The sequence below is a fragment of the Neovison vison genome, chromosome 5 (assembly GCF_020171115.1).
Source record: "Neovison vison isolate M4711 chromosome 5, ASM_NN_V1, whole genome shotgun sequence".
In the NCBI taxonomy this organism is placed as follows: Eukaryota; Metazoa; Chordata; class Mammalia; order Carnivora; family Mustelidae; genus Neogale; species Neogale vison.
The window spans coordinates 10,628,926-10,652,357 of NC_058095.1; the positions used below are offsets into that span (position 1 = coordinate 10,628,926).

General features: G+C 43.3%; 1 protein-coding gene across 4 annotated transcripts in view; it reads right to left on the reverse strand.

Annotated features, from left to right (window-relative positions):
* Positions 1-620: 620 nt before the first annotated feature.
* Positions 621-23,432, reverse strand: part of MAP2K6 (mitogen-activated protein kinase kinase 6) — a 146,143-nt gene continuing 123,331 nt past the window's right edge. For 3 of the 4 annotated variants that reach the window (XM_044247543.1, XM_044247541.1, XM_044247544.1), the window contains exons 11-12: positions 17,248-17,293; positions 10,802-11,143 (exon numbers count right to left, since the gene is read on the reverse strand). In XM_044247543.1, the coding sequence (XP_044103478.1) occupies positions 11,066-11,143; positions 17,248-17,293 (124 nt within the window). In that variant the 3' untranslated portion in view covers positions 10,802-11,065. Of the gene's footprint in view, positions 964-10,801; positions 11,144-17,247; positions 17,294-23,432 lie in introns of those variants that run through there. The other variant, XM_044247542.1, reaches the window with a different exon arrangement.

Here is a 23,432-nt window from a genome sequence, read left to right on the forward strand (position 1 = left end):
TCTAGCCAGTCTCTGAACTGGATCAAGGCAGATGCAACTCGCATAGTTCCAGGCACTTGGCTGATAGAAGAAACCAGAGAACTCTGCAGACCCAACCATATATGACGGAAAATACATTTCCCAGAATGTCTGCATCACAGCACTACCTGATAACGTAAGGTGAATTTCCTAGAATTATGTATATTACATAGAAGACCAGGAAAAATTCAAATGACTAGTGGGTTAGCCTGAGTTCAGTGTCAGGAACCCATGAAAGCCAAAAGTCTGGGTCTTCATCTTTTCATTGAAGCCATCTGGACCCAACCTCCCTGCAACCATCTGATGTTAATAATGTCATATTGGCTTCCACATCTAACCTAGGAATATGGACTTTCCAAAGATTGAGTCTGAAGTCATTACAGACAAAATGAGCTTCTGATGAGTCTTTGAGACCACAACACTGTTGGTTCTGTTAAGCTTTGCTCCATTCTGTTTGGGAAGTGGGGTGGTAGAAATGGGAAAGCAAAAAGAGGATACATGGTTCAAGCCAAGCTTTTACCTGCAGAGTTTCTATACCTCAAAACAGCATCCCCGGAACAAAGAACTTCCATGAACAACTCAATTAATATACAGACTCGCTGCACTTTTTTAAATGTCTTTTATTGGTTGTACATTTTCTTATGAGATCAACACACCATTTCTTTCAAGGACACCTTGCTCCTGAATACGTTACGTTATTTGGCCTAGCTATGAAAGTCATAACAAGCACTCTGACAAAAAGAGGTGGAGGGGTGTCTTTTGCCATGATTCCTGTCTTCTCTATCTTCAAATTGTTGTTTGAGTCAGTTCATAGATTGACACAACATTGAACACAACACACACAGTGTGAAGTTTTGCATACACACGCACAAACATCTGGAAACCATGACAGTGTCGGCGGCTCGCTCCTTCCTCCTCAGCAGCAGTATGAAACTGAAGAATATCCTGAGATAGGAAATCAAAGTGTAAGCTCCTCATCAACAGAGGAGTCCCAGTTTGACTGAATGTCCCAATTTCATTTTCCTTTTGAGGTCACCATATGAACCATGTAACAACCACTTAGTTCAACATCTCAGCCATTTCCTTGGTCAAAAAACACAGAGTCAATGAACTATTTTGTATCACATCAGAACTTTCCTCTTCCTCTACTGTGCTCTTAGATCAGAAAAGAGATGGGAAATTATAATGTTATGCTTTTTACACAATGCCGTTGTTCGGAAATTTCACTGTAGAATGACCTACGAAAGGCAAAATTACCCCCCACCTTTGGCAATTATTAGAATTCCTCATTGATTGACTGAGAAAAGGCCAGTCATCCAGGCTGTTAAGTATGTCCCACCAATGGTATTTTCATGAAAAGATGAATTCCCCAAAAATAAGGACGTAGGACAGGTGGCTTCTCCAAATGTTAAAAACAAACACGGCGCCTTTAAAGCCACATTATCCCTCAATTCAATACATTTCTGTTAACTCTGTCAGAACTTAACCTACATCAACACAAATGGTTTCATCTACCCCAAGTCCTGTGCATTAGCTATTTCCTTGGTTTCAGGAATTTGAGATAACATCACCATTTACAACAAGCAGTAGTTCAAAAGAAAACAACATCAACAATGCACACAACCTAGATAACAGGAAAACGAAGCTAAAATAAAAAGGCATGGTGGCCACAAAAACCAATATGGCAAAGACAACAAAATGCATGCTTCTCCTCAAAACAGATATTTTTAAATATAATCATAGAGCTTGACTGAAGTTATCAACTGATATTCATAATTTCCCTTTCCCAGACAACAGTGAGAAATGTTTCTGCCTAAGAGAGGAGGTCCACACATTTCCTTATAGGGAAAAGGAATGATGTACATACTTCCTGACTCCCTTCCCTCTGCAGCTCATAAGCAAAAAGTTCCCAGGGCCAAAGCATCAACTTCACATTCACCTCATAGGCATGGAAACATTTCACCCAAATCCTTCACAGGTCTGTATGAACTTCTAATGAATTCCATACTGGGGAGTTCAGTCTGCCTCATTCACGAAGAGAAGACAGTGCCAGCCATGAAGAAAGGATTTCCACCAGGAAAAGCTAGCAGCACGTAATACATAGCAGGAAAGATGGGGGAGTCAGTCAATGAGGGAACCCACAAAATCGCGGTCCTTCTGCTAGTTCACCCTTCCCAGAGACACAGTGTTGGAGATGGGTTTCGAAGGATAGAGATGCACAACCTCTCAAACCTCCTTTCATAATATGCCAGGTATTAGGAAGAGATTGAAGGGCCTCCTAACTGACATATGGAATTACTTCTTTCTCAGCATCAAGAGATTCTGAAGACCAGGCATGGTTCCACTTGCCCAACAGCTGTCTTCACAACAAACATGGCTTACCAACAAATGTGGGACACAACACAGGAGGACAATCATATATATAAACAGAAAAGGTCTATCATAAAATTCACACAATTTAAGGGGGGGGCGGATGTATGAGTTTTTTCCTTACAAAGACCAGATTAATAACCAGAAGCAGCATTTTTCCAAGACAAAACTAAAGCACGAAGGAATCTGGGGCAACTCACCTACTTCACTAAAATTCTTGTAAAGTTCAATTCTGTACATAAGTTACATCCAGCATCCCATCAGGATTTTCACAAAATATATAGAAAAATCTTTTTGTCTTTAAATAAAGGATTTGAACTACATCCCTAATACCTCTCTCAGCTTTAAATGACCTTTAAATGTGATAATTCTGTGCAGCAGGAAATATGTTCCAATCATGGAAGTTACTTACATAAAGAAGACATCTTGCCTTTAAAAATACCTGTTATTTTATGAAAACATCATTTCGGTTCACATAGAAAGTCACTCCACTCAGAAAATAAATTTGAGACTAGAGGATAAACTAAACACAGGGGTATTATAACAGATAAATTGTCTGAATTTTCTTAATTGAGCCTCCTCAGGTGCTTTTTTACACAGAGATTGGCCAAGAACTCCACAAATCGTTGCCAAATGTAACTTTCGGACACATACAGAGGTCTAAAATGGCTGCTGGAAAACCCCAGCTGTTAAATTTGGCTGAACGGCTAAAGTGGCACTATCAGAATCCACCACAGACTATGAGTGTGTAAAAGGTCCCTGATGGGGTTCGATCAATGCCTCAGAACCCCCTTGTGTTCTGTTCATGACAGATAAGCTTCCGAAGGCTGTATTGGCTTCCCACTACCTTTCTCCACCTGTGAACCCCAAGGAAGGTAACCATTAGCTTGACTCTCTGATCGGACCCTTCTCTGTGCTAAAATTGTACTTTTTCCTACACGTCGATGAACAAAAATGGCAACTCCTGCCTTTGAAAATGGAAATTTGGATATGCCACAGCCCATCAAGAGCCCGGTCTCGCCCCTCCCTGCCACTGAAATCAGGTTATTTGTAACCACTTTAGAAAAATAAGCAGTTCAAGAGTCTCCATGCCTGGTTATCACATACTGATTTTTTTTTTTTTTTTTGCATTCTCTTTCAAAGGATTCTTGCTTAAACATTTAAATAAATGGCCTTCTCTTTTTGCCCTTCAGCCTCCAAGCCCTGTTAGCATCCTGAGTACAGCAGAAGCCAGGGCAGATGTCCTTTGGCTACAGAATTCCCCAGATTCTTTGGCGGGTCTTCAAGTAATCATTTCAACCGAAGTTCCCAAGCCTTTAATAGCCACAGAGACTTTCCAGTCAAGGGGAACAATAACGGTAGCCAAATGCTCTGATTGGAGATTGATGGGATTTTCAGATGAGCCTCACACTCTTCATCCTTCATCAAACGGTCTTCCCCTTCCCTTTGCAACAAGGAACCCCCAGGGGTACCACGGAACATAGTCTGAAAACCACTTCTGTGCCCTCGACACCTCTCGCCCCAAGTCCCCAACACACAACTAGGTCAGACAATTTGAGATCAGAAGAAAGTAAAAGCACTTTTTCCACACAATTCATTGCTTATGAAAATTCAAACTAGCTTTGAGTGTTGTGTTTTAAGGTTATCGATTCTCCTCTCCTGATGAAGACCTGTAGTGTTTTTCTCAGAACATTCACAGTCCTCTACCTTCTGAAGAAAGTATGCACATCAGATAAGCTTTGGTGTTCACCTTTCTGTCCATGTCAGCCATCAGAACTAAACATGAAGACGCTTGGTTTTGTATTTATATTCCTTTACCCAGGGGGTAGCTTACCAATGGGCTGTTTACTCTCAAAATGCTGTGAGGCCTCTAATCATTTATCTTCTTTTCTGGGTGTCCTCAATTTAAATTGGTGACTTGGTAGAATCAGCAATACTAGGGAAACAAAATTTTCTGGCATCCAAATCAATGCCACTTGGAATCTCCTTAGAGTTCAGTATTTTTAAGGAAAAAAAAATTAATGTTCAGCTTTTTGATGGGTTTTTCCAGAGAAGATCACGTGCATAGTAATACTGAAAATAAGTTGGGGATACATCTGCCTGTCAGCTTCTTCTATCAGCCTACTCTTCCGTGGGGACCCCAGTTTAGCATTGCGTCCCAAGTGTATCTTGTCTCCCAGCCCCCAAACCTAATTTCACATCACTGTTCACCTGTAAAGTCCAGAGTCTACAGACAGTCTCCTAAGGCAAGGGCCTGACATGCTTTTTGGACATAGCTTGCGGATTCCGGTACAAATGAATATTCATGGTGACCAAATGCTAATGATGCTAATTGCTCATCTCCGCCCCAAGAGCTACTATTACTGCAGAGGCATGGATACCCAACCCAGCAGTCCTTCTGTACAGGACGGATGGAACTTTTCTTACAAGGTCTTATCATCTGAATGAGGGTTTTGCTAAAAGTTCTCTTAGCTGTCCCTGACATTTTCAAGATTTGGGAACAATGGAACCGAGGTAGTCGAACCAAGGCAAAATTGTTGAGTCTGAGCTTTGATCTATGAAAATGGTTGGATCCACTCCTTTCCACGGGAGCAGTCAGTTGGCCCGGGGCACGTGGGCCCAGTGTAGGAAAAACAAGCAAATGCAATCAAGGGAACCTGGAAAGACCCGGTGGCTTGGTCAAAGCCACAAACTCTGGGGACTAGTTAGGAAGTTCTGTTTCCTACATTAAGATGCGAGTAAGTGCCTAAACATTCCCGAACGTTCCCTGAAATCTATCTCCAAGTCAGAAGACCATTAACCTTGTTCCTCGAAAGAGCCCCTGAATCCCAGAAATGCAGAAGGGGACCCAGGGGGAAACGTGCACATATCCCAAAGAAGGGCCAAAAGAGGAACCTTTCCAGACCCATAACTCGAAGACAGAAACACAGTGCAAATCTCCCCAAATCTCACTGCAAACTCCCGAGGACGAAGGGCTCATGTCATCATTCAAATAACAATATAAATGATGTCAAGATCCTGACAGTCCCATGGGAACTAGGTTGGATATTTTTGAATTCTATGAACACATGTGTGTGTTAGATGGGATATTTTTTCCTTTAAAAAAAAAAAAAATCTCTACCACAAAGTCCTTGACCTTGCTTTGTGTTCTATTAAGGGCCCAGCCCCCTTCACCTCAGACAGCAAAGAGGCTTTTAGAGATTTTGCTTGAAAAAGGAGTTTGGGTCAGGAGCCCAAAAGATAAACCCCAACATTAAGTGTTAATTCCTAATGACTCCTTTAGAAAACCCACAGTGGTACAATTATATCTGCATAGCTGTCAACAGTGACCCTCTCAACTTCGGCAGAAGGACTCATCTTCTTTGCATACACCAGGAACAGGTGGCAAGAGAGACGTTTGGAGGCAAGGGGCTTTCCCCAGAAAGATAATTTCATTTTGAAGGCTCTGGAATTCAGGTTTTGTTTCCCTAGGTGAAGAGAAAACATTCTTTCAGGTAAACTGCCAGATGGAATACTGAACTATGCTCCTCAGGAGGTTCCGAGGGTCCTTCTAAGTATAATGTGTGTCTGCCTGATGATGCAGCAGGAAGAAAACTCGTTTCTGAATAATAAAGACACGACAGGACCAAGTCAGATGTGTTGGGCTGTTCTGGGAGAAGAAAGCGGACCTGGGCAGCTTAGGTGGCCGACGGGTCTTTGTATAGGGCTCTTATAGCAAAGAGGGGACAAGTGCTGACAGAAGGTGTAGCAAATTATAGTTGTTCTGGTCCCGTAGGGAAGGCAAAGCTTTCCCTAGAGACGGGGCAGCCCAGAAACTCAGCCAGGGTTGGCAACCCAAGATCATCGCGTCAGGAAGGAGGCATTTTGCCTAGGCCCCTTAAGATAGAAACGTAGCAACAATTAGGACAATACCCAAGGGATGGGCCTACGTCTACTGTCACCGTGAGAGCCCAGAGCTCTGAGCCTGCCTGCAAACAAGTTTTTTCATCCCAAACTTTGTCTGTCTTACTTTCTTCAAAGATGACCCAAGAGCCCAGGTGGATGAATTGGAAGATTTTAAGAATTCTACCCGCCTTCTACTTCTACTTCTACTTCTGAGGACTCCACGGCCTCCCAAATTCTTACAACCTAATGCAGTTCGGAGAAAACGAAAACCAAACTATCGGTGTCTGGGTTCATGATTCTCCCTGCACAAGCATCACACCACAGAGAGAAACGAAATGCAAAACTCAGAGACAACAAGAATGTCATTGACGTCTAGGAGAAGCCTGTCTTTTATTTCCAAGTTGAAGTAAGTTATGTCTGTGATCTACAGAAACGGAAAAAGTAGGTACTCGATCTCATCTGAGGAAAATGGTCCTCTTGGCTTCCCGGGCAAGGAATACTTACCTGAGAGAAAATGAAGAGTCTCCCCCGCTTCCCGGATTCATTTCCTATATCCATCGTCCTAATCTACGTCCTAATTAGCAGCTGAGCTCAATACTCGCTAAACGGAAAAAAGTCTCTAGACAGAGTTCATTCGAGCTTTGTGGTTGATGGTCCAGGACGGGAGCTGGCAAACCACAGCCCGTGGGCCAAATCCAGCCGATAGCCTGATTCTGTAAATCAAGCCTAACTGGGACACAGAGCCATGTTCATTCACTTATGTATGGTTTACGGATCTACAACAGCGGACCCCGTTGTGGTAACAGGCTGATGGGACACAAAGCCAAAGATATTTACTACCTGGCCCTTCACGGAAAAAGTTTGCCAGTCTTGGTCTAGAATGTCACAGTCCACATTCTACAGAGAAAGGTTATTGATCCTATGGGGTCTATAAACTGGACTTCACTCCCTTTCCCTGAACAAAAAATGTTTGCAAAAACTATGTGTTCCGTGTACCCTGTGCATTTTCCTAGGGAAAAGGTCCTAGCTTTCAACAGATTCCTAAAGAAATCCAGAGTACCCCCATTTAAAGCCAAAGAAAACCAAAGAGTATCTTTAGCTGCCAGCATATTTAACAGTGCTAACACACACACACACACACACACACACACACCCCTAGACAAGAGGAACACAGAGCTTCTACAATAAAATATATTTTTTCCTTTCTTTCTTTCTTTCTTTTTTTTTTTTTTTTCCTATTCTAATAGGGTTTGTTTGGCAGTGTCTTTGCCCTAGATTTTACTCTGGCGATTTTCCATCTGAATATGAAAAAGTTCAGGGGTCCATAAAAACCGCACCTTCGACTTGCGAATTCAATAAAAACGGAAGATTGCTTTAAGCCAGCGAATCGCCCTCTGAGCCCTCAACAGACATTAAGAAGACAAAATCCCCAGCACAACAGAGGTTTAATTCATTTTACTCGATGTGACCACCGACTCCAGTGAATTCTACGAATGTATGAATCCTCCCTTCGAGGTTGGAGGCAGTCACGTGGCCAGAAAGAGCCTTGAGGCTGGACGTCTGGGACTAAGCATCTAGTTCACTTTCGGGGTGAAGATAAAGTGTTTCGTTAGACAGCTTTGGAAGAACGTTTCTCTCAGCAGAGCTGATGAAAGCCGGGGGTCAACGGAGGCATTTTTAGTGTTAAAAACTATGAAAACATCAGCCCTCCTCTGTCTCCTTTGTCATCACTTTCCAAAGACACTAAATCAAGTGTACTTGGAGAAACCAGGAGCCCCTTCAGTCTCAGCGTTGGCTTCCTCAAATGCTGAGGCTAATGAGCATCTCGTGTCCCTGACTAGGACATCCAATGTGGCAGGAGTGATCAACAACAAAGGAAGGTAGGACCGCAGTTAAAACGCAAGCCGAAGGATTACTCCCATACTTCAGATGTACAGAAATTATCTTAAAAAAAATAAAGGTTCCATATTGGTTGGTGGTAAAAAAAAAAAAAAATAAGCTAGCCGACCAGAGGCAAGCAAAGACAAAAACAATAATAAGGACACACAACAAGCAGAGTCCGGGTAGAGGATCCAGGGACCTGCGTGTACGTACAAGAGACTTCCAACGTACATCAACTTAAATATGGTTGGTGCATCTCCACCTTTACTGTAAAATTAGTTTAGAACTTATAACAGTTCTCAAAAAAAAAAAAAAACCAAAAACCACACTCTAGAATTTAGACTCATAAGACGATCAAGTCATTCTATTTTAGCACTGAAGACAGCTAATCACCGCGGAGCCCATCATTTCTACAGGGAAAATGTATCCCAAGTTTCAAATCAGTATTCCAGGCATGTGCTATCTCTGACCGTGGCGAAGATGTCCCCCTTGATGAGGACACAGAAAGAAGTCGAGGCTCTTGTTCCTCTCTGCCAATGTTCTAGAGAAACTGTAGGTGAGTTCTCTCTTTTGGAGGTACTAAACCAGTGTCCTCAACCGTGCTGTGCATCAGAATCACAAAGAAAGTGTGAAAAAGACCAATTCTTGGGCCCCACCCTGGACCATCGAAACCCCAACCCTGGCATTACACGTGTCCACCAGCTCCCAGTGATATGAGCGTGCGCGAGGCTGAGAACCGCGGATGAACTCCGCCGCCGCCTCTGTGTAATTGTTTTGCAAGCTGAAGCCCTGGGTCGGCACACTGGAGAGATGCACACAGGCAAACACACGTGGTTAAGACTATTTCTAAGCAGAAACCGCACTGAACAGCCAGTGAAAGTTACCTGACTCAGAGCAGAAAGTTGTTTTCCTTTATGTATTTCACCAAAAACTGTCATGGAATGACCTCCAATTTTTTTTTTTCCTACTACTTGATTTTTTTCATAAGATGGATGAAGGAAGGAAGGAATACAATTGTGTTTTGTTTTGTTTCGTGTCTCGTCATCTCAAAGAGAGAAACGGCTAGATTTAGGAAGGTGGGTGGGAAAGTGAATGGCCTTAATTAGGAGGATAACACACATTTCTGGCTGAAAAAAGATGAGGACAGAGGTAGCTTTCAAGAAGACGAAACCACGTTAGATCAGACAGGTATGTCTTGGAACTGGACACAAAGAGTATGGAAGTACCATACTCACTCGGGGCAACGGCTATGAGCAAGACAGAGGTCAAGTAAAGGGGAAAACGCAGACACAGAAAAATAAGTAACAGCACTTCAAAATCTAAAAGGGGAAGAAGGGAGGTTTTTAGAGGTAATAATCCCCATATCTGTGAACAGAGTGAGATCTCTTCTTCTTTTTTAATGAGAATTCTCCATCCTTGTCCTCCAAAAAAAGCCTTTTATCAACCCAATGTCCAAAAGCAATGTTTCCTGGTTATAATCCCTGTATTTTTTTATTTTCCCTGTTATGATCCCTGTATCTCCCTGTATCACCACACTCCCCTTTCCTCAAGGAACCTAGAGAACCCAGGAACCTATGTAGCCACAAGAAGGGGCTTTCATTGCATTGTCCACCTGCCGGGGACCCACAAGGGCCCCAGCCAAAAAGCTCCTCCCGCAGAACGACCTACTGTGTGCTGCTGGAGAGGAATGTGGCCTTACCTCAAGCTGTGGAAATCTGGCAGCCCATTCAAGGAACGAATTTAACCCTCCCCATTAACTCCTCACCTTCTCAAAGAACTTCCACCGTCTTCTACTGTAGCCCTCCCATTAGTAGTAAGGCTTCTTGATCGAACAAGGGGAAAAAAAAAAAGAAGAAAAAGGGTTTGGGAAGGATGGCTACTGAGTCAATCCCTGGGGCGGATACATCGTAAGGAGGGGAAGAAGCAGAAGAAGGCACCGATTCTCTGTGTGGTTTGACACAACAGCTCCTTGCAGAATTGACACACATCCTTCTTACGAAATAGAGATGTTCACAGAAGCCACTTGGCAGAGCTTAAGACCTATCAGATACACACACACACACACACACACACACACAAGGAGAAATAGGGGATAGAAAACCACATCACAAATCCCATTCCATCAACACCACAAATGCCAAGAGAACCCAATCTGTGACTCTGAGATGTGATCAAAGTGATTTTATGTTTTCCAAAGTTAGGAAAAGGGTATGACCGGGCTACCTCGCCACTTCACCTGAAATACTGTGGTTATGACCCAGAGTTGAGCAGAAATCCAAGGACGTGGCAAGCAGCCACAACAGCTGAAACAGGTAGGCTACAAGAACTCCTTGTTGATATTGTTATAATACTCTTAAAGATGCCTATTAAATAATTTCTTCTGGACCACAGACACGACTGAACTTACAAAATAAAAGCCCTATAAATATGGCCAGCCCAACCTTGCCTTTTGCATTCCCCTCCTTGCATAAAACGGAATCTTTGCAACCAAGCGTTGAAACATAAATATTAAAATAACAAATGGGACAAACTACAGATCTACTTACAATTTCATCACTATGGTAGCACCTTGTGACCAGGGCCAATGCATTCGTTTCGTAAAGAACAAGAGAAGTCGGAGAAGCTTAAGGACTCATATGACACCTCATTAAATATTTAATCACCTTTTTAAGTCCTAAGCCTTTGCCGTATTTCATCCATCTAGACAGTCCATTCTATGCTAGAGATTCCAAGCCCCCTTGGGAGGGGGGAAAAATAAAAAGAAAGAAAATGGGGAGAAAAAAAAAAAACCTTCTGAGAGGCAGGATTAAATTATCTCAAAGATGAGTTTCTATTGGTGTTTTAGTGAACCTGCTTCGTCCCGTAAACCCACCAAACCACAGGAGGGCCGACCGAGCGAGTCCGTGGTACTTTAGTCTCCAAGAATCAGTTTTACAAAAGATGCCACGTCTGTTGCTTTGGATTCGTGTAGGGTGAAAAACGGATGTTGCTGGGAAAGAAAAGAAAAACACACGGTATTAGTATTCGCCGCTGACCAGATAGGAGATGCGCACAACTTCACAGATGTGTTGGGTAAACAGATTCAAATGACCCCTCTCGGGCTTAAAATGGACGCTTGTTACCTCTTCCCAAATCAAGTATATGTCTAGTGATGTGGACCCTTTAAAGATACCTTTTATCTCTTATTGTACCCCTCCCAGGCTGGTATCTGCTTCTGCTACAGAGAATCTACTGTTTTACAAGATAAACCTGTAATTAGGCTACAAAAATCGCACCTATGCTGAAAACTAAGGATTTGGGCAAAGAAAGCCCAAATGGTGATCTACCCATCACCCTGTCCCCTACAAAGTAATCTTAGACTGATAGAATAAAATAATGAGAAATCTCATAGACTCATGTACATCAATTTCTCAGGAAATGGAATGGTAGCATGAGCATCCCATTCCATAGCCCAGCAAATGCGCAAGGCATTGCTTTCCCTTGACGCTGGCGAGCTGGTTTGGACTAAAGCGCTTAACACTGTCTAAGCCACATCGACAGCCACGACTTAGGTCTTGATGAAGAGTTGATCCATCTGGAAAAGAATGTCCAGTGCCAAACTCTAGGTACGGGCAGAGAAATTCAACTTGGAGATTAAAGAATCAAAACCAAAAAAAAAAAAAAAGGAAAGCAAAGAAAAAAAGAAGAAAGAAAGAAATGGTCTCTCTTCACACAGATCAGATTAAGCAAACTTTACAAAAACACCAGGGCTAGCAGTCATAGGCACAGTGGGTCCAAGAGACCACACATTCCAAAACAGTGCTGAAGGGAACGAAACATTCCGCTCTGCACCAGTACAACCCTCCCCGAAAGGCTCAATTTTGTCACAGTAAATTCCCGTCTGTCACCCGGGAACCTCACACTTCTAATTAAAAGGATCGACATCAGCTCACGAACCACAGCGCTCACAGTGGAAACAGAATCAAACCCGCAAACCAAAAAGGGCGATTCCTTCCGACAGAACCCAGTGCCGTGCAGCCCCCTCTGGCCAGCCAGTCACGGCCACCTCCCTCACTGTCTGGTGGCATTATTTTCAGCGACGGGGCTGAGCAGCTAAATGGGAAAGTTTTTGCCTGCAGACACATAGATGACTCACTCCGTTTCCCTCTGCCGTTGGGGATGTTAGTTTATAACCTCCGTGTTGCCTAGCTGTAGGTTTTCTAATTATATTTGTTTTAAACCTGACAGCACAGGGCGACATGAGTCAGCTCTGTGGGGAACTGGATGCCCACCCAGTTCCATGCCCACCGTGGAACTTTTAGGAAATAATGCAAATGGGAAAGGAACAAAGGAGTCAAACCCAACTGTAGGTAGGTGGTCACTGGTTAAGTATCGTGACTCAAAAAAAAAAAAAAGAAAAGAAAAATGATAAAGAGGCTTTCTGTTCTCGCCCATCTGGAAGATACAGGTTGGGGGCTGGCTCACAGCCTCACGCCCACCGTATTCGCAGGAGATGCAGGAACCTTCGCCCTGAGCTCCCTGTGCAAGTAAACAGCAACGTTACTTCTAATTACTAACCACTTACTCAGCACACTTACCAAGGGCTTGACCACCACGCTCATTAGCTTTCCCACATCCTCCTGACATTTGGTGATCTTTTAATGTCCTTAAAATTTTTACTATCTAAACAGGACATGTCAAACCTCAGATTGTCTCAGTGACTACTTTCGACGCCTCCCAGTCCCATCCCTCCCCCCCCCACTTCCCCCCACCCCGGTTCTGCTCTGGCTGTTAGCTCAGTGCCTGGAGCCGTAGTCTGTGAATGAATCAAATAACCTGACCTCAAGTCTTTAAGAAAAAATCTGCAGGCATCGTTTACTTTCTTCTTGGGGCAAAGGCCGTGAGAGGCATAAGGCTGGGGGGAGGGGAGAGCAGGCAGGCATGTTAAAATGGAAAGTGTGACTCGCTTTCTGGTGTGGGTTTTGAGGCTGTAAAAGGTTGGGAGGGAACCCAGTCCCCTCTATAAGCAATGGCCTAAGAATAGCAAAGCCAGCAACCTGGAGGCGAGCAAATGAGGCACCGTGGATTCATCCCTAGGCTGGGTTTCTCAGAAAAGGAACCAGGTACAGGAAGGGAGGACACTACCAACGGTTGTGCCTGGAGAAAACACAGAGATCCAAGAACACCCTACCAGCAACCTCAGGGCAAGCCACGAGCACTAGCGGTCGCCATATCTTCTACACAACACGTCACCTGTTTAGGCTATGATTTTCTAGGGGTACAGTCAGCCTTGGTTACTGCTGTGAGTCCATCTAGAGCTTCCCAGATATTTGAAGAACACAGTCACCTCCCTGCACAATCGCTTGCATCACCTGAGTGTCATTTCTGGGGGTTATCATCTGGGATAGGGGTCAGCAATCAACAGTCTGGGGGCCAAGGGTAGCCCACTCCCTATCCGTGAAATAAAGGCTTTCAGACACCACCTGTTTATGTATTGAATATGGCTGCTCTCTCTCTCTCTCACACACACAAACACACACACACACACACACACACACACACAAAACAGAGTCAAATAGCAGCCCACAAAGCCTAAAATATTTACTAACCCTTTGCAGAAAAAGTTGGCTGGTCCCTACTCTAGGGGAAGACATCCTACTGAGTCCCGTCCCCCCGTGGGAGTCTGGGAGAACAAGGAAATCAGACGATGTGAAATCACATACACCCCTCAGTCCGAGACGGGGGAGGGGGAAGCATTGAGATTTCTGTAAGAGGTACACGTCTGGCTTGAAGCCTTAATTATCCCGCGCTTCACCTAGAAAAAGGATTTTTCCCCCCTTTCTTCACCAACTCCTACCGTTGAAACAATAGTCTCTCAGCATGTGTTTTCCCAATGCTTAAGTCAAAGCGTCTGGACTCAGATTTTCCACTTAAAAACCTCAGTTTCACAGGAAAGCAGAGAGGAGTTATAGCCTTAGAAGGCAAGTCCATTTCCAGTACCACACAGACTAGTGTCGTAAAAAGAAGTGGGGGGCGGGGGAGGGAAATGCACATGACTTTGTAACATTAATATGCTGACCAGAAAAGACCACAGCCTTAGAACATACTGGAAAGTGGAATTCAACATCAGCTGCTCATGTATACTTAAGCGGAAACTCAGCATTTTTTTTTCCTCAAGAGTGCACCATTGAAACCTCTGATAAGAGGTCACTTGGAAGGGGGAATAAAAGGTTCCGCATTTTTTTTCATTTATTTATTTTCAGCATAATAGTATCATGATTTTAAATAGCCCTAAATATATAGAAAATGCTCTCTTATCTGAAAATAGGGACAAACAAGGCAAGTTTACTATAGGAGTACAGGCGTCTGAGATATCCCAGAAATCACTCCATGTCTGTTGCACTTTATGTGAAATTAATTTTAAAATGCTCTCTGGGTTACATAAGCATACCCAGAAAGGGTAGCCGGGACTAAAAAGGCCCCTGATTGGCTATTTAAAATATAGTCAGGGAGGGGAAAAAAAAACATCACACACACACACAGACACACACACATTCAGCAAGAAATGTTGAACCCAAACATGTGGTACGCTGAGATTTTTTCAAACATTACTCATCTTTTCTCACTCAACTGTGGTCTTGGTCAAACACAGCCAACAGAACGCTGAGTCCCAGGGAATGCCTTTTTAGAGGGGACAATGGGGAGCCGAAGGAGACCACCCTTTCTATTCTAAAACTCTCTCCGTGTTCCTTTACTGTCCCCCCATTGGCTAATGGCTGAGACTTCAATCAAAGCTTCACCAACAGAACCAAAAACCCAGGTGACTGGCTGTGACCATCCCTTGTTGTATAAATCGGCTTTCTGTACCTCTTCCTGGCTTGAAATCTCCAGGCTGTACTCTTTCTTTTCTTTTCTTTTCTTTTCTCCAGCTTTATTGAAATATAATTGTAAGTTTAGGCATACGTGATTATTTGATAAACTTCTAGATTATGAAACAATACCTAGAATATGAATAATTACCACAATAAGGTTAGCTAATACATCCTTCACCTCACACACTTACCATTCTTCCACCGTAATAAGAATCTCTAAGATTACTCTCCTAGCAATTTTCAAGTATGTGATATGTTATTAACTATAGACCATGCTCTACGCATTCTATCCATATTGTTGCCAAAGGTAGGCTTTATTTTTTATGGCTGAATAATATTCCATTGTGTGTGTAGGTGTGTACCACATTTTCTTTATCCATTCATGCCCTTATGGACACTTTCATTGTTTCTACATCTTGGCTATTATAAATAACGCTGCCATGAACATGCAAGCCAGATACCCCCTTACGATAGTGATTCCATCTCCTTCAGAAATAAACCCAGAAATGGGATGGCTGGATGATAGATTTCTATTTTTAATTTTTTTGAGGAACCCCACCATACTGTTTTCCATTTTGTCTGTGTCTATTTGCATTCCCACCAGCAGGGCACAAGGGTTCTCTTTTCTCTACATTCATTCTCTACATCAATGCTTGTTATCTCTTGTCTCTGATGATGGCCATTCTGACAGGTGTGAGGTGATGTCTCATTGTGGTTTTGATTTGTATTTCCCTAATGACTAGTGACAACGAGCCCCTTTTCACGTACTTGTTGGCAAAAATCAAGGGGGATTACGTCAAACTAAAAAGCACCTGCATGGCCAAAGAACTGATCAGTGAAATGAAATGTTAACCTACAGAATGGGGGAAAATATTTGCAAACCATAGATCGGAGAAGAGGTTCATAAGACAGAGATCACAAGTAGGCAGAAAGACAGGCAGAGAGAGAGGAGGAAGCAGGCTCCCTGCTGAGCAGAGAGCCCGATGCGGGGCTCGATCCCAGAACCCTGGAATCACGACGTGGGCCGAAGGCAGAGGCTTTAACCCACTGAGCCACCCAGGTGCCCAAAATAAGTTTTTTAAATACTCATAATCCAATAACAAAGTTATTGTTAACTTTGTTAAAAGAAATTTTAATGGATAAAGGACCTCAAGAGACATTTTTCCAAAGAAGATATATAAATGGCCAATTATATATTTGTAGGTAGTAAATAACACACACTTCTCCCATGTCAGAACCACCTCACCACACCATTTGGTAAAAGATCTCAGGAATCTATACTTCTAGCCCCTGTCCTCAGTCTTAAACACTGAGCACTATTTGTCTGGTGTGGGACAAAAGCAAGCATTTAATGCCTGCTGGATACCTGTGTTCCAGGAAGAAATGTCAATATTTACTCTTCCCTCTACTTGAACAAAACGATTCCTTCCCCTGCTAAAATTAAAACCTTGATAATTGAAACAAATGTAAGGAATGGTGGTTAATGCAAATTAGTAAGTAGTCCGAATTTTATCATATTTCCCCCCAAAATGTGTTTCAACATATACCTTGATAAAGTTTCCAAGTTTCGCCCCTGCCATCTATGCTAAAGAATCATTTGTAATTACCTTATAGTTACAGTTACCACAGTTTAAGAGAAACTATTTTAAAACAATTCCTCTGAGGTCTTATTTTCACTTTTTTTTTTTTTTCCACAGATAGTACAAATGGTAAGCTGTGAAAGCAGAGGTAATATAACTCAAATTAATAAGGCTTGGTCTTACTTTTTTCACTAACGTGAAAACCAAAAGGAAAAAACATCTTTCCTCGCTAAACACCTACTAAAAGCACCTCATCCAGCAAATCTTGAATATTTTATCAGAAATATCTGATGAGCCGCCTAACACTTGTCTTCATCATTGCCGAAATCCTTTAAAGCACGCTTTCCCTCATTTATATTAGTAATTAATGACTCTTGATATCTTGAGAACTTGAAAATGTAAATTTTATAGGCATCATTTAGTCTATATGATGACAAGATTCCCAACATGGAAAAAGTTGCTAAGAAAGATGACCTGCCCCCAGCCACGCTATCGGAGGATTTAGGACACAGTCTTTATTTTTGCTTGAATTCACTTCGGGTCACCACTGTCTCAATGAACCAGCTCTTCTAATATGGTTGTTTGATTACAATTTAGGTCTTAACCACTTTACTTTTACTAGCTGTTGGTTTGGACAAGTTTACACCGCTAACAATACGTACCATAAGTTCTGGGTATGTTGGCCGTTCTTTGGAATTCTTCTTTAAGCTTAAAGAAAAAAAAAAAAATTGAACACATTAAAATCTAGGAGCCATTTTCACATGTATTTTCACGAGACTAGGATTTCAGAATCTGCAGAAGACTAAACATAACCAGCTTTTACATGTACTGAGTACATGAATGTCCTATCCTGACGCCCCTCTTTGGTTACACTTTAATACACTATTGTGTACACTTTAATACACTATTGTGTTTAAAACACAATAAAATTGTGTTTTAAATTGTGTTTTAAATCACTCTAGGTATATCTTCATAGGAAGAATGGGGGTCTGTGTCTGTGTGTCTGTGTGTGTGCGTGTGTGTGTGTGTGTGTATGTATACTTTCTTTTTGAAACTTTGCCAAGGATATACAAACTAACTTTTCTGATCTACAGCCATCACATTCCAAAACACATATAGACTTTCCCTCCAAACAGCTCTTCTTCCACTCCCACTGGCAAAGAAACTGGCAGGTGTTTCTTATACTATATGTTCTCTCTTTCCAATCTTCAATATCTGGTTCTCCCTGCTTCTGGTTCCCTTGAATGTATAATCTGCTTTTATAGATTCCTAACCAAACCCACCTGAGATAGAAGCAACACCCCCCCCCCCATAAAATGTCTAAAGTAACGCTCCTTGTTTACAACTTCCTGGCTAATGAAAGAAAGCACACTCAGTGACTTTGCAATGATTCTTCTTAGAAACTCTTTGTGGTCACGCGGGACTGTGGAGTGGCTTCCATTCTGTATACGGGACTGTCTGTAGACACAAGTGTTTCCAGGACATTTGATACTAAAGGCAACAGTAACGAAACATCAGTGAGAAGAGACCAGCCCCTCACCACTATCCTCAGGCCACCCCTGTATCCACCCATGGCCTTAAAATGGAAAGAAAGAAAATAAGTGGTTTCTTGGGAGTTGGAACCCCAAATGGAGAAGAGGATGGTTCTGAAAACTGTGATTTGCAAGGCGACCTAGAGACCCCTCTGCCCACTGGGCCACTGAACCCCACATGGATGGAAGTAACGTAGCCTGGCATTGAAGAAACCAAAATGTGACTGGTCATTAGGGTTGCTGGGATTTGTGCCAATGGATCATTTTGAGCAGATGAGACCTAGTATGTGTGACAGGAGATTGACTCCACCATCATGGGCTAATAATAATGAGGAAGGGTGGGGTGGGGGGGTCAAGGTACGAGCCATAAGAGAGTGAGACGTTTTGAGAAAGTGTGGTATAAAACAAAATGAAATGAAGAAAAAAAGAGAGAGAAAGAGAGAAAGCTTTTGAGCCAAAACAACTTAAAGCAGCCTACCAGTTTATTCCAGGCAATGCTGTGGGTGGAAGCCAGGGAACCTGAGACAGGGTACAGGAGATGTGAGGAGAGAAGTTTTCAACCTGGAACTGAGGGCAGATCTAGGACCTAGTGACCTCAGTGACCAGACAACCTATGAGAGAAAGTTTCGTCTCAACTGAGGATAAAAATAAGAGCGAATTAGAAAGAGGAATTATCAACTGTCAAAGTCAGATTGATAATGGGAAGGTGTGCCTGAGTGAAATGAATGAGACCTTAGAAGTCCCACGTAGGACTCCGCGCGTATCTGTGGCCTGGGATTCTGTAGGGCTTTATTGGGGGTGCTCGGTGCAGGCGATCCTGCCCTCCAGGGGGTATGTAGCAATGCCTGGGTTGTCGATACAACTGTGACGTCCACCAGCATCTCCACGGGGTTCGAGGGGGAGGCTCAGGATATGGCTAAACAGCTTAGAAGGTACCGCACCGCTGCCCACCACGAAGAATAACCCAGTCCCAAAAGTCATGAATGCTAATGTTGCAAACCCCATGGGCCACGTGGACGAGGAAATTCCTCTGCTTTGCTGCCTTCTATGCCCTGCTTGGAAATGAAATTCACTGAGAAGCATCTCGGGCTGATTCTCGTCTGTCATTTACGCACATTCTCAACACTACCGGCTCCCTCTCCCTGAACCCCGGCAAGCAGAAGTTTTCTGAGTTCAGAAAGAGCTAGTGCACCTCGAAGGAAACAGACACGAAGAAATGTGATCCCGAGAGCTCTGTGGACTTGCACACAGACCGTAGTGAGGAAAACAAACAGGCTAATGGACAAAAGCCCCGAGTTTTCGGCTAATGCTCAAAGCCCGTCAAAAATCAGAAAGTCTTCTCCAGGATCTGGACAATTTAACTTGCTAGAGGCAATCATGAGAAACACAGACACCACCTGAAATCCGCACGCACTAGTCACGTGATTGATGTCGGGTATCTCTACCTAGACGGGCGCCTTAGGGAGTCCCCAGACCAGGACCGGGCGTGAACTCTGCCGACATCCATCCTCCTTGAGGACCATGACCCACCCTGCCATCACTGGCTTCCACCGGTCAGCAACCGAAGCGAGGGGATGACAGGAAAAGAGGCTTCTTGCTCAAGTGTTAGAACACTGGCCAGAGAGCTTTACCAGCCAGAGATCTTTGTGATGTTTGCTGATTTTTTAACTTCTATTTCGTCAGTAATAATAAAAGACTCTCTGGTCTCATCAGGTTGAGGAAGGTAAGCACTTCCTTTTTTAAAGGAGAGATCATTTTAAGTCAGGAGAACTTATCTTTTCACTGCTGGGACAGTTTAAGAAAATTTCTCTGGAGTTCGTGTTTTTGGTTTTTGGTTTTTTGGGTTTTTTTTTTTTTTCCTTAGTCTGTATAAAGAAAATGTAGGGAAAGCACCCCAAGTTGATGCATGAGAAGATGTTTCAGATTCCTGAAACCTCGCGGATCGCTGGCTGATAGGCTTTCTTCACTTATGGCCTCTGATTAGAAGGCTCAAAAATTTACCACAAGCACTATTGAGGCGCACTCATGGAAAATACCTACACAGCAATCTGGGGCTGTTTATTGAATTACTATAACTGATAAAACCCATTCTCTCCATCTTTTAAATTGAGAATACTTCAAAACGTAGGCTAAGAATAGCAAAATACTCAGGCTAAGGTTGTGGGGGAGGGGAAAGTAAATTTTCCATGTTCGATAGGAAGTGCTTGCAATTCAGGATAAAATAATAACCATGACGTTCAAAGCTACACCAATTTCTTTTTGGATTGGAGTCAGACTTTTGCATTTTCAAGTGGCTTGTCATTTTCAATCGTGCAATTAGCTAAGGGTTCTAATTCCTCTTCTAAATGCCACAACACACGCTCCTGACTGTAGCTGACACTAAAAAAACGGCTTCACGCTGCCTTGAGAATTGCTAGCTTGGAGTTTGTGCTGACCAGAGGATTTCTGCCTATTTGAATTCCCCCTGATGGTTTCCAAGAAGGTCTATTTGGTATGTCCACAGGAAAAAAAAAAAACAAAAAAAAACATTATGCCTCTCAAGACCATACATTTATCACAAGCTAAATAAATATCCAGTGCCTCTGTTTACTCTTTCTTCCTGAACAAGTCAAGAACTGTATTTGATTGTGCCTGTGTCATGCTAGTTCTTCTGAGTCAGTCTCAACGTCTGGGGCGACCTCCAACACACTCCGAGGTGCCATCAGGCTGGTCAGCCGGGCACTGAGCCTCTCAAATAAGCCTGGAGGAAAAGCAAAAAAGAAGTCGTGCTGTTTGGGCACTCCGTAGTTGGCTTTCCAGAAACTTCCTTCAGTCACCAAGCCTGCGCACCTACAGGAAGGGGTTCCGGAGAGAAGTATAAGCCTGTCACGATTCGGCTTTTTCCTTTTATTTGTTCACCTTCGGTGAGACTAGAATATAAGGCTTTTCTATGAGACTTCTCAACTATGAATCCCAAAACAAGGCCTTGAAAGGACAGCGTTACGTACTCTAGGAACGCTTTAAAACCCCTAGGATAGGGGCGCCTGGGTGACTCAGTGGGTTAAAGCCTCTGCCTTTGGCTCGGGTCATGATCCCCGGTCCTGGGATTGAGCCCCACATCGGGCTCTCTGCTCAGCCAGAAGCCTGCTTTCTCCTCTATCTCTCTGCCTGCCTCTCTGCCTACTGGTGATCTCTGTCTGTAAATAAATAAATAAAATCTAAAAAAAAAAAAAAATACACCCCTAGGATAAGAAGACCATGTGTGTGGGGGGGGGGCAAGAGGAGGAAACGTCATTCCATAGTCATATTTCAAAATAAGTACAGAAAGGAAGGATTGGTAGAACATCACTGGTTTTTCCTTTTAAGTCCATAAAGCATAAATGCCTCAACTTTCTTTCCTCTCCTACCTCCGGCCCCCCTTCTCTCTCTCCCCTACGCCACCCCCACCCCCAGGATGATGTCTCTCTGATCCTAGGACAAAAGAACACATCAGGGGCTCCCCGGTGGCTCAGTCATTAAGCATCTGCCTTCAGCTCAGGTCATGATCCCAGGGTCCTGGGATCGAGCCCCACATTGGGCTCTCTGCTCAGCAGGGAGCCTGCTTCTCCCTCTCCCTCTGCTGCTTGTGTTCCCTTTCTCACTGTGTTTCCTTCTCGCGGTGTCTCTGTCAAATAAATAAATAAAATATTTAAAAAAAAAAAAAACAACACATCAGCTGGGGCTCTGTTCTAGAGGTAACTTTGGGTAGGAGCGTGAGAGCCTGCTAGTTTAGTGCTTTCTACTCCCCCAGCCGACCGGGATTACTGTCAACTCACATGCAGTGATTAGAGGAGACCAAAAGCCAGATAGACTCCCTGGATGAGGTGGTACAGTGTGAAGCAGCACTGCGGGGGGTGGTGGGGGTGGGGAGTGGTCATCAAACGCTGAGTTAGCACGCCTCCCGGGAAAGCTCACACGTGTTCGGACAGAGGACCGAGGCTGTGGGTGATACCACCTTTCTCTTCTGGCTCCACACTCAGCCCAACGACAGGGGTAGGAGATAAAACCACCAGGATGCATCTATCTCAAAATTTGGGATTCACCTTTCACTTTCCAAATCTGTATTCCCCTTCCCCCACTTAACCACAAAAACAGGGGTTTTCCGAGAAATCTTGAAGGATCAGAGCCTGACTATGCCATGGAAACACGAAAAACACACGGAGATCCCTCCAAAAAGCATCCACTCCCGAACAGGTATCTCAAATCCGGCCGTAGACAGGGGAAAACGGAGGAACAGCTATAAAAGAGATCCATTGCTTCATCAAGAAATAGAAGAGGGTGTTCTTAGGTAGTCATCTGAGCCTCCTTTCCATCCGCTCAGCTCCAGATCAAATTTAAAACCGTCAGTAATAAAACGAGCAAAATAACGACATTGCTCCTGGAAGCACGTGTGTACCTATAAGCTAGTACAAAAATCTTTTTTAAAAAATCCGCACTGTGTTTTTGAAGCCTTAGACAACATTTCCAACTCAGTGGATGTCAAAACAGAGTTCATACTAAGGGGGGTACCAAAAATATATCTAGTGGTACTTTATAGAGACAAAAAGCTATTATTGGTCTGCTGTCTTAAAGAGGAGAGCCTGTATTTAAAAAAAAAAAAAATCCAAAAGAGGATCATTAAGAATGCTGGTAAATCCAGAATTAATGCTTCTCTTAGGGACACCTCAGTGGGTCAGTGGGTTAAAGCCTCTGCCGTCAGCTCAGGTCACAATCTCAGTCCTGGGATCCAGCCCACATCGGGCTCTGCTCAGCAGGGAGCCTGCTTCCCCCCACTCTCTGCCTGCCTCTCTGCCTACTTGTGATCTCCATCTGTCAAATAAATAAATAAAAGCTTTAAAAAAAATGCTTCTCTTATTCTTTCCAATTGTCCCACCAACAAAAACGACTCACCATTTTACACAATTGAGACTCTGAAATGTCAGACTCTACAGGAAGTAGACTGAAAGTTTGAATAATTATTCTTGTAAAACTTCAAAGTTGAGATGTTTTGAGTTTTGTTTCTATTAATGTGTGTATGTGTGTGTGTGTTGGGGCAGGGGGCAGTAAACCCCTTAAGCAAGCTAGACTGGCTGACATGAATTTGAGTAAAATGAAACGGAATTAATAGCAAGGAACAGCTTCAGGAACACTAGAAAATATCTATGGCTCAAAGTTTTTAAATTAATGAACCTCAGAGCTGGGACAAAAATTGACAGCAGACGAGAGGGGCTGGAGGTCGCTGCAGGTACCAGCAGTGTTTGGGAGGGCTCAGCATGGGCACAGGTCATTCTGGATTGTCTGTGTACGTACGTGTGTGG